General features: G+C 43.2%; 1 protein-coding gene across 7 annotated transcripts in view; it reads left to right on the forward strand.

Annotated features, from left to right (window-relative positions):
• The window catches only part of ST3GAL3 (ST3 beta-galactoside alpha-2,3-sialyltransferase 3), a 516482-nt gene that overhangs the window by 270323 nt on the left and 231407 nt on the right, over positions 1-14752 (forward strand). For all 7 annotated transcript variants that reach the window (XM_068239478.1, XM_068239477.1, XM_068239482.1 and 4 more), the window contains one exon: positions 12069-12111. In XM_068239478.1, coding sequence (XP_068095579.1) covers positions 12069-12111 — 43 coding nt within the window. The remainder of the gene's footprint in view (positions 1-12068; positions 12112-14752) is intronic.

The following is a 14752-nucleotide window of genomic DNA, read 5'->3' on the forward strand; positions in this document are numbered from 1 at the left end:
ATCCACTAACTGGATTTCTATGCTGCCTAATTACTTCATGTATGCATACATCTAAAATAATCAATCTCCCTTACGACGCGTAATAACTGTTTAAGAAATTGCCACAGTCCACATGACCTGTAAAACTGTGGCAATTTCTTAAACAACTCTTAAACAGTTATTACGCGTCTTTGTGGCGTTTCTCTGGCGGCTGGCTTGAAAGGGACGGCAACGCCAAGTGGAAAGTTCTTATTATATAGGAGACTTGAGAGGAGAAAAACAGTCGTAAGGGAGATTGATTATTTTAGATGTATGCATACATGAAGTAATTAGGCAGCATAGAAATCCAGTTAGTGGATCCTGGGATTTTCTGACATCCAGGCAATCATAATTTTTATGATATATAGTGACGGAGTCTGTATTAACTTATTGCTGCCAGTATAATTACCTTTCAAGCGCTACAATCGTTCAATCTACTTTTTTGAATTCAGGAAACATTTTACCTCAGGCAAACCTAACGTTAACTCTTCTGTCTTTAAGTTAACTCTTCAATCCTTAAAATATCTCCAGAATTCTGAAGTTAAAGACAGGCTGTTAATTAACTGCAAGTGAAAATAACTACAGAGGAGGTAACTTAACTACAGAGGAGGTAACTTGAGTAAGAGATAAGATAACTCTCTCACTGTGTGGTGGCAAATTTTCTCTTGCCTTATTATCTCCAGCATGATCTTAGCGAATTGAGGCCATTGGCCTCAATTCACTAAGCTTATCTCCTGTCTTTAATAAAGTTTCTAGAGTTATCACCATGGTGATAAGGCATGTAGTATTCAGGAAACATTTTACCTCAGACAAACCTAAAGTTAACTCTTCTGTCTTTAAGTTAAGGTGAGATCTCTAAAGTTAACTCTTCAGTCCTTAAAATAACTCCAGAATTCTAAAGTTAAAGACAGGCTGTTAATTAATTGCATGTGAAAATAACTACAGAGGAGGTAACTTAACTACTGAGGAGGTGACTTAAGGAATGAAGTAATAAGATAACTCTCTCACTGTGAAAACTTATCTCTACACTTTAATACGCTCGATGTGTGGTTCTCTTGCCTTATTATCTCCAGCTGGATCTTAGTGAAATGAGGCCAATGTTGGTTATTGTCCTTCTGGCCATTCTGAGTCTGAACTCATCTGCTTAGAATGGAGTTTCGGTAAGCTTGGAAGCCTCTCTCTGTAGTGACCTGCGTGTCTCAGAATAGCTATGGATGCACCCCTGTCCTGGAAAGTGCTGCAAGGATGTGTCAAAAGATAACTTGAAAAGCATTCCATATTCTGCTTCCAGCGCATTGCGGACATGCTGTGAACTGGGGACGCTGTGCAGACAATCCTTAAAACAGCCTTTTCTGTGTTATGGTGAAGTTGTCATTGTAAGGACACAGCCTGCTTAAACTAACTGTTCTGTATTGATGCCAAGTTCCTTATAATCATCTGCATACTGCTGTCACTAAAAAAGCCTCCTAACATAGTCTGGCCTTGGGTGCCTCCATATTGGTCATTTAATGTGTTGAATGGCTTCACTGGTCAACAGGAAAGCTCAGGAACTCACTTCCTCTTATGCGTCCTTAAATTTCTGGTTGCTGTGAGAATGTAGCTATGCTTTTTACTGAAGGGAAGAGACAAAGCACCAAATCACAGTGATATGGCAATCTATTTAGTGTAGGCTCAAGTCTTCACAGGAGAGTCTTGCCACAAAGGAGTAGGAACTCTCTAAAGGCCCCTACCCACCACGCAATTTTTTTGACGACCGGCATTTTGTTTTTGAGCGACGGGCAGTTATTTCTGCAATCTTGAACGTCTGTACGTGGGTACAGGCCCGCCATCACGCTAATGACGCTAAGTGACACAATCCGATGACTCCACACAAAGTACAGAGATTGCTTGACTTCCTGTTTGCGGCCATCGTGTGCCGTTGTGAGCAGGAAGAGGCGATGCTGAATGTTCATCGTTAAGGAGACATTGCTGGACCCATCGGGTGGGGAGTACTAAGCTTAAAACAGAGCTCCCCAACACCTGTCCTCAAGGCCCATGAACAGTACATGTTTTGCAAGAAACCACAAACATTCTCAGGTGTGGTAATTAGGGTCTTAGCAGGGCTAATTAGCTACCTCTGTACAAAACATGAACTGTTGATGGGCCTTGAGGACACGGTTGGGGAACAGCCTATAGCTGTAATAGTACTTTTATTAGCTTAAGGGCAACAGGAAGATCAGGAAAACCTAGTTAGTAAATTAAGATCTTTTGATTGGTATGGACCTAGAATTGTAAGGCTCTAAGGCATACGGAAAAGGATAATGGAGTGGTGGTTCCTGCCATCTTGTAGTACTTATGCAACCGTGCCCACCATGTGATACGTGACTTTATTCACCGGCACTATAGTTCCGTGATGACATAAGGGCACGCTGCATTAGTGACGTCTGCCCAGTCCTGGAGCAAAGTCTCGTTTCTTCCAGACAGGAGGCAACAAGTCTTCTTAATAAGGTTTCATCAGCCAACTGTTTCACTGACGCACCGTACTGTGAGTCATCGTGTAACCTTTCACACATTGGGATTTGGGAGGATGTTTGCACTTGTTGTGTTGGACTCGTTTCTACTCAGCAATAATCAATCCAACTAAACTTGGCAGCTTCATGCAACCTTCTAAGTATATAGATGATGAACAAAAAATGTACACAGCGGTCTGCTCATTCATGTATGAACAGTGGCATGGCACAAGAACATCTTGAGGCACAAGTGGCCACCACTTTTTCTGTTTTCAACACTTAAATTGAGCACATATAGTAGTGTAGCTGTAGGTAATAAAATAATTTGCATCTAAGATTATTTTTTATGTTCGTGGATATTTTAAGCCACAGTTCCACACTGCCCTTGCTCATGCAAAGCAGGAATACTTTCAAGCTCATCGGAGCACAAGCTTCCAACCCCTGGCGTCTTTTTGGCACCTTCAACTCCCTGCTTAACCCCCCCACCTTCTGTTTCCTCCCTCTCTGCCACAGATTTAGCCACCCACTTCATCAACAAAATATTCTCCATCCGTCAGGAAATATCCAATCTTCACCTCCCACCCGCTCACAACTCCTCCACCCTATCCTCCCCTCACCTCCTTCACTCCTACTACCATTGAGGAAGTCAACCACCTACTGCAGACTTCTTATACCACTACCTCCCCCCTTGACCCTATCCCTTCTGATCTACTTCAGCATCACTTCACGGATTTGGCCCCAGTCCTCACTACCCTGTTTAACCTCTCCCTATCCACAGGCACCTTCCCCTCAGACTTCAAGCAGGCCACAGTACTGCCCCTGCTCAAGAAAAATCCCTCCACTGGCTTCCTATCCAGTCCAGAATCAGATTCAAGATATTGGACTTGATTCACAAATGAGTGCTAACTGTTGGCACGGCCGTTTTCGTGCGAATTTTCGTGCGCAATTAAATGGTTTCGTGCGCAAACGCGAAATTTCATGCAAAATCGTTATCGTTAAACGATACCGATTTCACGCGAAAACGACCGTGCTAACAGTTAGCACTCTTTTGTGAATCAAGCCCATTGTGTCTGACCCACAAATCCGTCCACAAAACCTTTCCAACCTACATTTCTGATCTTACTCAGAGATACACACCAAGCCGCTCACTCCGCTCCTCCAATGAACTTCGCCTGACCATCCCCCGCATCACCCAGTCCCATGCACGCCTCCAGGACTTCTCAAGAGCCGCTCCAACACTATGGAACTCCCTACCTCCACCCATTAGGGCAGCCCCCTCCTTCAACACCTTCAAGAAGGCCCTCAAAACTCACCTTTTCACTCTGGCCTACCACCCCTCACAATTGCTCTAAACCCACAGCTGAACTCTGGTACCCCTACCTCTCGTGTTCCTACCTCTCCCTCTAGATTGTAAGCCTTTGGGCAGGGTCTTCCTCCTTTTGTGTCCTACCTGATCATGCACCTCCATTACTGTAAACCCATGCTATGCATTTGAGTGAACCTAACTTGCCTAATCTCCATGCTCCCATCCAAAGACTGACTAAGCATTACCTTGTACTCATGCTGTGCAGTGTCATCTGGTTTTCTTGTATTCCTGTATTGTCATATTGTTGTAAGTGACCCCTAAATATTGTCTGTAACCTAAATTAATGTCCAGCGCTGCGTAATATGTTGACGCTTTATAAATACAATAAATAATAATAATAAGCCGGGGTGCCCACACTTTTTCGGGTGGTGAGCTACTTTCAAAATTTCTAGCAGATCTACATCTTACATCCCCGCTTTCCCAATCAAAGCATAATTAGGCAGGTGCAGAATCCTCTTCCCCTTCGCCCATTATCTGGCAGACTTGCAGATATTTTGCCACCGCAATGATATACAGTTCACACAAAGTTCCCACCTAGAAGATGCTCAACTGCCCCTTTCATTTGCTATTTTTTCTTCACCTATTTCTATGCTTTCTGGTGCGCAGGAGCTGCTGAGTGTGTGTGGCCATATTGCTCCCTGTTACAGCCTGGAGGTAAGGGGACAGGGACATAGCTCTCATTTTTTGCGCCTCCTACTTTGCTGCTTCTGACTGGCTGTGCACTGCTCTGCATGGGGCATCAGAGCAGCACAATTTCATAGTATGTCGGTGCTGCACACTATTTTAAATCATCAAGTCACGATCTACCCCACAGTCCTTTCCGACCTTCTGGTAGATCGCGATCGGCTCAATGGGCACCCCCCGTTTTAAGCTTTTTATAGGTATGAAGTGATGGTTGGAGAGTAGGAAAGGGAAACTACTAAACTAAAGCACCATATGTGCCCCATCTACCCACCTCTGTACTTGCACATCCAGTGAGTGTGTATTTCATGTGAATGTAAGACTGGTGCCCTCATCAGGTCGGTGCAGTAATGCATTGTAATACGTCCTATACTAGTGCAGCCTGTCACTTCTTCCCTGTAGTCACAGCTATCACATCTGCTGGATTCTTATGGTTGTGCGACATGTGTAGACATTTCAATGAAGGTCCAATGCTAGTACATTTGTGGTTTATAGATAACAGTTGTCTAATGTCAGGAAATACTTGTAAAACAAAACAGAGGACACCAAGAGCCTAATAGTGCAATATTGTCTGGTAAGCTCAATATATAATGTAATGTCAAAGGTTTTTATACTCACAAAGGTGGGTTACCATCAGGTAACCACTTGACAGGCAGGTGGGGAGTATTAGTACCTGACCCCACTCAGGTATAAAAGTCGCTCTCTGTAGATAGGAAAATGGGGAAAGAACCCCTCCACCAGGGGTGGACTTAATCGTGCTGTAATATGTACGAACAGAGGCGCCAAGCAGAGTAAAACAATGTTCTAAAAATGATAAAAAGAGGGAAGTCGAGGTGGACTTACCTCCCTCTGCAGAGTAAAAAATATACAATTTATTCACAGCTCCATAAAATCGCAACGCGTTTCGTGGTCAACAATCCCGCTTTATCAGGCAGTACAGGAGCATATAAAACTGGTTCAGGTCCATAAAGCGTGTGAGCGCCTCACACGCTTTATGGACCTGAACCAGTTTTATATGCTCCTGTACTGCCTGATGAAGCGGGATTGTTGACCGCGAAACGCATTGCGATTTTATGGAGCTGTGAATAAATTGTATATTTTTTACTCTGCATTTGAGTATATGTCCACTAACAGAGGGAGGCAAGTCCACCTCGACTTCCCTCTTTTTATCATTTTTAGAACATTGTTTTACTCTGCTTGGCGCCTCTGTTCGTACATATTACAGCACAATGTCAGGAAATGTCTTTAATCCTGACAGTGAAGGATGCACTTGTCATATAAGGATCGCAGTGAAGCATTTTGTGTTTTTCTTGTCTGTGTGCTGCTGTTCGTCCTTTGATCTAAAATACCATTGCACCTATACTTTAGCATCCACTGTATGCATAAAATTCAAAAAGGTTCACCAACATTTAAGGACCACTATGCGTTTCTCCTTTAATTAACAACTTAAATAGTTTCTGTTCTGAAAATGCTGCTCTAAATTAGAACTGTCCCGTGTTGTGTTTATAGTGAGATTATGTCGGGCTTTCAACCCTTCAGTGCAGCCCCAGAGTTACCTGCAGTCTGTGTTCTCAGCGCACTACAGCTACACTACATCCGAGACTACCGGCCACCATACCCATTTCTGGAGGAGTCACTGCAACCACAGACCCTCTTCAGTCAGGCTCTAACAGAACTGGTGGGACTTATAGGACTCCCCAGCTACAAAAGACTCTCTGTGAGAATCTGCTCAGCTGCCTGTGCAGACGGGCAGCGTTTTGACCACTGTTCACGTCTGCATTCTGCAGGTCTCTTTAAGAGAGACCTTTTGTCAGTTCTGTAGCTTGCTGCTGAGGAATTTGCATACATTCGTTATGCAAATCCCCTACCTGCCTCCTGTGATGACTGGCAGTATAAAGGTTGGGATTACCCACAGTCCTTTGCTGGTCATTCCTTCAGGGTTTGTAGTACACACTCCTAGAGAGTGTCAGCCATGCTCTTGGTTTGAAGATCAGCTTAGAGTAATTCCTGGAAACAGTGCTAGGCAGATTCCCTAAGTGCAGTTAGGATTGTTTATCTGTTTGTTTGTTCTGTTGCTGTTGTCCTGTCCCAGCGGTGGTCGACAGGAAATGGTTCTGATCTCTGTTCTTGGAGTATAGCTGGTGCAGCGGTTGCTACCAGCTATCTCTTCTGTTCTGTCTCCTGGGATCGCGCTAGCCACTTTTCGCTAGCGCTGTGGATCCTTCTGTTCTGTCTCCTGGGATCGCGCTAGCCACTTTTCGCTAGCGCTGTGGATCCTTCTGTTCTGTCTCCTGGGATCGCGCTAGCCACTTTTCGCTAGTGCAGTGGATCCTTCTGTTCTGCTATTCTGTCTTCCTGGATCGCGCTAGCCACTTTTCGCTAGTGCTGTGGATCCTATCTCTCGCTTGTCCCTGTTTTTGTGTGTCTGTCTTGTCTGCTACGACCGCTTGCTGGAGGCTCGATGAGGTAACCGTTAAGCAAGCGTTCGCGTCCTCTGTTTCATGTTTGTCTGTCGATGGTTAGTTAGGCGTGCTTGTCTCTATTGTGCTTATCACGTGGAGACCGCGCATAACCGCGTGCACTGTTGCGAATGAGTGCAGTGTTCGCGGTTAGCTAGTGTTTGTTATTTTCCATATCTCCTCATTGTATGATTTGCTGTGCCTTTGCTACTCTCGTGCTCCGCCTTGCTGTAGCCTTGTGTCACGTCTGGCGATCGCACCTCTCGCGATCGCGTTCCTGCTTCTTATCTGCTGTGGTGTGTGCACAGTCGCGGGTTGGCGACTAGTTTTATGCACACACACACAATCTATCTCTGTGCTCACTCTCAATCGCTTCTCTTGCGATTGCGTTTCTTCCCTTCGTACAATTCCTGTCTGGCATGTGTGGTAGGGCAGAGGAGCTGTTCCTCTGCACTCCACAGCTCCACCTGCCGACAGGAATTTCCCTCTGCAGGTGCATAGCACCTAGCCTGGGTGTCCTCAATTATACGCTTGTGGAGGAAATCCGCCGCGTCAGCACACGTCTGGTGCGCTGACCACGGAGACGATTCCACAGTTGTTACACTCTCTGAGGCATCTTCCATGAAGCTCTGGTAATGCCCAACACTTTTGACTCAAAACAGCCCTCAATGGTTTTAAAACATTAAACAATATTATTCAATAAAACTTTAGACTGCACTTGCAGAACCCGCGTTTGCAGTGAGTGTATTAATGACAGGTTCTTTCCCATTTCCAAACTAGTCGCCGCTGGTGAATGTCTGAGGTGTCTCTTAACCCGCACTGCCAGCGATGGCTCCGCCCACTCACTACTCTATGAACTCTTGTGGTCACTCCATCTGGTCCAGCCTATATGTTTTATCATGTGACTTGTGCTTATAGACTGGTAGCCAGTCTGTAGGCAGGAAGTGGGAATATGTGAGGGATGGGACTTAATAGAGATGAAGTAAAGGTATGTAGCTAATCATGCTTTAGGGAAGAATATACCCTACAAGAAGTTTTTTTTTATTTCAAAAATACATTTTATTTCATAAAGTACACTTTATGTAGTACTTCATATTGAGGGCAATGTTGAAAAATGTCAATTCCTGGATATTGGATTAGATAAAATTAACCCTTTATGCCTACTTTCACAGAACAAATATGAATTGTTTGTGTTGTAGGACTTTTAACGGTTTCCAGACAATATTACAAGAACCAACTTCTTTACTGTCTTGAGGTTAGTCCTGCGGTATCTTCTCACTTGGCTCATATGGATGATATGACACTACAATAAGTGTCATAGATCACACAGTGATGACAGTTATGTGTTTAATGACTCCCTCCCTCTGGCACAGCGTAATACAGCTGCTTCCTAACATGACAGATTACTAATTAAACTCTGGCAAGTATAAAGCATAACATTTGCTGAAAGGTTTATAGTATGTATTTTCTTTATGTCATTGTTAGCCAGTTCTGACAGATAGCAGAATGAACCAGATCTGTTAGCACATCCACACTGGCGCTAATCCACCTTCTTTGGCATGAGCCAGGTAGGTTGGGTGCTTTATTATTATGCACACTGACTGGATTGGGGATTTTATGTTATTTTCTGGCTCTGCCAGGGTTGACGTTATTGCCAATTATGTTGGAATACCTACATTCTGGATAATACAAAAAAAAAGTCTCATGCACGATACACAGATACTCTTGGGTCATCACAATGAGACTCGCTGCAAGGCACTGCAAACAGTGTGATAGCCACATGTGACTAGTGCTGCTTCTGAGACGGGATGTGGCATTTATTTGCAACGCGACAGAATGCAGTAAGTGTGAACTCTAACTGTGTACCCTTACCCACTATATCTAAAACTGAACAAACAATTGGGTTTAGTTGAGCTTTTAAGCACACCTTTTACTAAATACATAAATCATTCAAATACGACTGAGGACTCCATAGTCAAATGTGTGTTCAACATTGTTGAAAGTCCTATGATTAAACAAGTAAAGCCTTTTGGGCCCATTCACACTGAGGCGATTTGCAGGCCGATCGCCCCAGATGGCTAGTGCTGTGAAAAGCGCTAGTGTTATTAAAAAGTATGTGGCAGTGATCTCAGTGCAGCAAATGCTGGCGATTCGTGCTAAATGCAAACGCGATGCATGCTTTTTCACGATTTAAATGTTTCAAACCGTTAATCTCAATCGATCAAAACTTGTACAGTGAAAAAGATGCAAAGACCGCTGAACAATCCCCATCACAAAACGCTAGCGATTTTGCTAGCGTGTTGCAATCCATCATGTGAATGGGGCCTTCGTGCTCACAGTAGTACTCTGTAATAAAACACTGAACTACCGGTAGTACAAATCTAATGATAAGACTTCTTTCAGATACAGAATCAAGTTTAAGTGCCAGGATATCAGTGTTCTGACAGAGAAAGAGTATGCACAAGATTGTACTAAAGGCAGCCATGCACTTGAAATGTTAATCTGCAGATGGTAGGCTGTGAAGCACTCGTTTGTTGGCATCATTTAGAGATCTAGGGGTGTATGCAATAAATTACATTAAGCAGAATTACATGTGTAAAATTTTACCACATGATTAGAAGAGCGTAATGCATTGCCTGTAATGCATTGCATTCTGCTCTACTCATCGTGCAGGAAAACTTTACTCACGTAATTCCGTTTAACTCAGTTTATTGCACACACCCCCCCCAGTGCCCTGGATCTCTAAGTACATACAGTATGTTGGATATTACAAGGTGTACATGGCTATACTTTGCCTTACTAACTCAATTTAGGTTAGTAAAGTTGTGCAAAGTGGCGTGCGGGTTTTTGGTGTGCGATTCAGCTAGCCAGCGATTTATCCAGGGGAGAACACTCCATGGAAGGGGACACAATTGGTTTTATATAATTTTTATCTGTTCACTGTTGGTATACTATGAAATTCAGGTTCTGATAAACAACCATGGTACAAATATTCCAAACCTCTGTGCATTGTGGGAATCCAGGGGCTTCATCTACGGTGACTTAAAGACCAACATGCTCCATGTCTCTTCTCTCTGCTCTAACTAAACATACATCAGACATTTATTGCTTCCCACCAGCCTCTATTTAAACATTCATTTTGTATAACTCAGTTATTGCGTCTGTTACTGTCAATCTTGTCCTCTTGAGAGGAGCAGACACCAAGTATTGGGAGCCACTTCCCACGCCATGACTGGCCACTTGGGTGACTACATTGCATTGGCTCCAAAATTCCTTATACTGTATATCTTTTATATAATCCTACCAGTACGGCAGGTCGTGGGGCCCGGGAAGTTTCTCCATTCCTGCTTTAATATACAGGATTGTTGGCCTATTCTTAGTCATGTGAAATGTGCGATGGGTAATGTTATCTTTACATAAACATTTATTGAGCAATATTTCCCAGAAAGCCCATGACTGATGGGCAGACTGTGGAGAGGAACATGCCTCCTGTTATGTTATGCTTCGTGGGCCCTCCGACATCTTTTTTCATATAAATGGACCACACTGCAACATGAACCAAGGTACCATTGTCTAACATAAGCAATATAATTTCATTATAACCACTTCTTAGTTTAACTATATCTAGAATTTCCATTTGGCAAGCGTGAGGTAGTCAGATCATTTTCATAGAAAAGATTATTTCTTCTTAGACCAAACCTGAATTAAAGCTCCCTTCATTTTATCACACCCCCTGCATACCTAAATAGAATTATTTTACTAATGCTCAATGCTATCTAACCTAAACTAGAGGACAATCGATTGAGACAGCCACTAAGAACAGTCTCAACCGAGACTCTAGTGTGCGTATAGCAACCCCCTGAAGTCGCCTAATAATGCAGCAGGCCACATCCGTAAAGTGCACCTGAGACTTCAATCAATCAATCTGCAGATCAGATCCACCAGGATGAATCTTCAGATCTGCAGATGGTTGTCAGATGTGCAGATGATTGTCCGTTAAACAAGGTGTGTATGAGGATCTGCAGATATCATAGACTATGAATGCATTTTGCAGGAACTGATCTTTTGCAGATACTGATCTTTTGCATGTGTACAGCATCTTTGTGTGCAGCACCTTGCAAAGTTTTTTATCTGATGGTGGTACTCCGCTTAATAGAATAGACTTTGTAGGTATGCTCTCATACTACATAGAAGGTGGTAAAATTGGTCTGTGATCTTTCATTTTCCAAAGACTTTTATCTCAAGTGTGTACTTAGCTTTAGGTTCTGCAACTCACAACAGCTTGCTGCCCTGTAAGGATGTGACTGCATCTGACTTTGAAAGGTGTGGCATTTTGAGCTGAAGGAACCCAAATTTCAATAATTTGGCTTAGTAAATCGCCCCAAAGAGTTGTGTAGCAGAAGATCATGTGACCTCAGGATGCAAACCCTATGGTTCTGTGTGAGCAGAACATGGAATAGTATTACAGTACATTTATTTGATGTACATTTACATGTTTTCATCATGGTTTTTTGAATCCATAAGCAGTAATGCAATACTACGTATAGTGAAATACAATTGCATGGAGCAATGCAATGTGCAGTGGAATTGCAATGAAATGAAATGCTAACTTTTTTCCACGCTAACCGATGCCTCTGCGGCTCGCTGCTATCTATCTATGTCTCTATCTATGTCTCTCTCTAAAGCTCAACACACACCATACAATCTTGGTTGTACAGATTTACCAAATCTATGTAGTATAAGGGCCAACAGATTAAAAATACATTGAATGATTGATTGGATAAGCTCTTATACTACATGAAAGTGGTAAGATTGAACAACCAAGATTGTATGGTGTGTGTTGAGCCTAAGCCAGATGTATTGTGCCAAAAACAATTCCGGGCATGACCCAGTCATGCTTGGCGAAATAAAGTTTTCTGATTTCTGATTATAAATGGTATTTTATTAGGTATGTTTTAAGTTTCGCTTAAAGGATTTCTCTGTTGTGACTGACATCTCCTTACGTTACATTCTATAACAAACTGTGAGATTGTTAACTCTGTTTTTCTTTTGCAGAATATGATCGCCTGGGATTCCTGCTCAAACTGGACTCTAAGCTGTAAGTAGCATTACTGTAATGATGCACATTTCCCTCTATTTAGTTTTATCACTTTACAGCAAATACATGTCTGTATCATGGGCGTCCGCAGAAAATGTGCGTGGCTATGGACCAGGGTGTGGTCACAGGTGGAGCCAAATTTACATGAATTTAGCAATGGTTTGACATTAGACTAGGACTATGGAAGGGATTAGACTGTGAGCGCCTTCGACACAGGTGCCCCTCAGTTTAGGTAGTGACAGGGACCCCCCCAGCTTAGGTGATGACAGGTGCCCCCCCCCCCCAGTTTTAGGTAGTGACAGGGACTCTCCATGTTAAGTGACAGGGACTCCATCTAGTTTAAGTGGTGACAGGTGCCCCCCAGTTTAGGTAGTGAGAGGTGCCCCATGTTTAGTAACAGGTGCCTCCCAGTTTTAGGTAGTGACAGGGACCCCCACTCACCCTCAGTGTACCCACCTACCCCCCCCCCCCCCCCAGGCTGTCGTCGCTGCCTATCATGTAAAAGGCAGCATGTCAGCAACCAGCGTCAGACCTCCGATCAGCCGGCAACCAGGGAGTGTGGGCGCTAGGACCTCGCAGACGCTGCGCTGCATATGTGGAAGTGATGTCACTTCCGCATATCAGTGCTTTGTCTGCGAAGTCCTACCTCCCACACTCACTGGTCGCTGGCTGATCAGAGGTCTGATGCTGGCACACTGCCTTTTACATGATAGGCAGCGAGGACGGCTGGAAGGGAGGCGGCTGACGGCCAGGGCAGGGTGACTGCTCCATTTTGCTCCTATGTACGGACGTGTGGAAATGAGTATTTACTAATTTCCACCTAAGCTATATCATTAAATAATATCCTAATGTGCAGAGCCCCTCCCCTGTACAGACCCAGCACAGCGTGCAGATCGCTTTTTCCATAGAGCTATCGCGCCTGGTAGAGTGAGAGACAATGGGCTTATCTTACACCTGAACCAGTGTATTCAGCACTAAAGCAAACCTGTTGGAACAGTATTGCTTTACTAGCTAACTTTTTGGTCACACTATACAGTGGAACTTTGGTTTGTGAGCATAATTCGTTACGGAAACATGCTAGTAATTCAAAGCATTCTTATATCAAAGCGAATTTTCCCATGAGGGTTAATGGAAACTCAGATGATCTGTTCCACAATCCAAAAACATTTATAGAAAAATATTTGATATAAATTACTGTACTGTATAAACTAAAAATGTAACAAAGACTTTCACTATAACTAAGAGGCTCGTTGCTTTATGTTGGCTCACCCCAACATTTTTTTGTGTGGAACTTATCCATTGAAACTTGCTTTTGCCTCTTTTTGAGGATTTCACAGAAATATGGCATTGTACAGTCCCTACATTCATATAAACTACAATCCTGCAGCGTCAAAGAGAGAAGAACAATTGGCTCAGTTGTGATGACATGACACACGTATACATTTTTATGCTTGTAAATAAGACAGTGCTTGTATATCAAATCAAAATTTCATACATATTTTTACTTGTCTTGCAAAGCGCTCTTAACTACTTTAGCCTTTTGGATGTTTCTACTATGTCCAAAAGGCTCCCGTGCAGAAAAGCAGTTCCCATTGATTGATTGATTCATTAATTCATTTATTGATCTAAGTCCCCAGTAGAAAGATTGACGGCTTCTTTGAGAAGCCGCGATCTTTCTGAAGAAAAAAAAAAGTTTCTGTCCTCCCTTTACTCCTGGAAGCTAGAGTGCTCGCTTCCAGGACTGAAAAAAAAATTGACTGTGGCCATCTTGTTGTTAAATTGTAAACTACATCTACATACATTTTTTTTATTAAATTACCACACATAATTACATTTACAATTAACTGTTTACCTCCCACACCAAAAATTACCCAAATAAAATTTTTATGGTTAAACCAAGTTACTTTCAATCCAAGGTTTCACTGAATTTTCCACATGTAGGTCTGCCCACCTTTGACCACAGCCCTCATGGTCTAAAGAGCTGCATGATAGCCATTGTCTCCCAGAGGCCTAAGTTTTTAATTTTGAGCCTCACTTTGTAAAATCATCATCAGTTCAGCACATGCAAAGCGAGGGAAGACTACACATTGAAGGGCGCCAAAGAGCAGCAAGAGGCAGGGGAAGAAGACTTGGCAGTTTGGTAAGGCTAGTTCTATCCGGCCTTATGGAAAAAGCGACAACTGGGGAAGTTTGTTCCCACTTCAGTGGTCAGCAGTCAGTCATCTGCTGCAACCCTAAGATCATTACCTGGTCCTAGCTTTACATGAATTGGATGACAGTATGAAAATATGCTGTAAACAAAGGTATAACTTCTACCTTCAAAGCAAAAAGAGAGAGGGACATAGGCGCTCACACATGCTTGGATGTCTACTTAGTGGCATTGGTACCTGGCGAAGAGGGCAAGACCCAACGTTGTTGGTGCTTTCAATAATGTTTGGATGTTTTTTTTACTAAAAGATGTAATACTGGGGGGGTTATACTTTCTGACCACCCAGCGCAACAAGGCTAAGAGCTGGATAATGGAAGAGGCTCCACAGATGGACACAGAAGTAATGAACAAGAGAGCAAGGTTGCCCAGAGCAAATGCCGCTCTGGGCCGCCTATCAGGCTAGATGCTATGTGATACAATACACAATAGACG

The sequence above is a fragment of the Hyperolius riggenbachi genome, chromosome 6 (assembly GCF_040937935.1).
Source record: "Hyperolius riggenbachi isolate aHypRig1 chromosome 6, aHypRig1.pri, whole genome shotgun sequence".
Taxonomy (NCBI): domain Eukaryota; kingdom Metazoa; phylum Chordata; class Amphibia; order Anura; family Hyperoliidae; genus Hyperolius; species Hyperolius riggenbachi.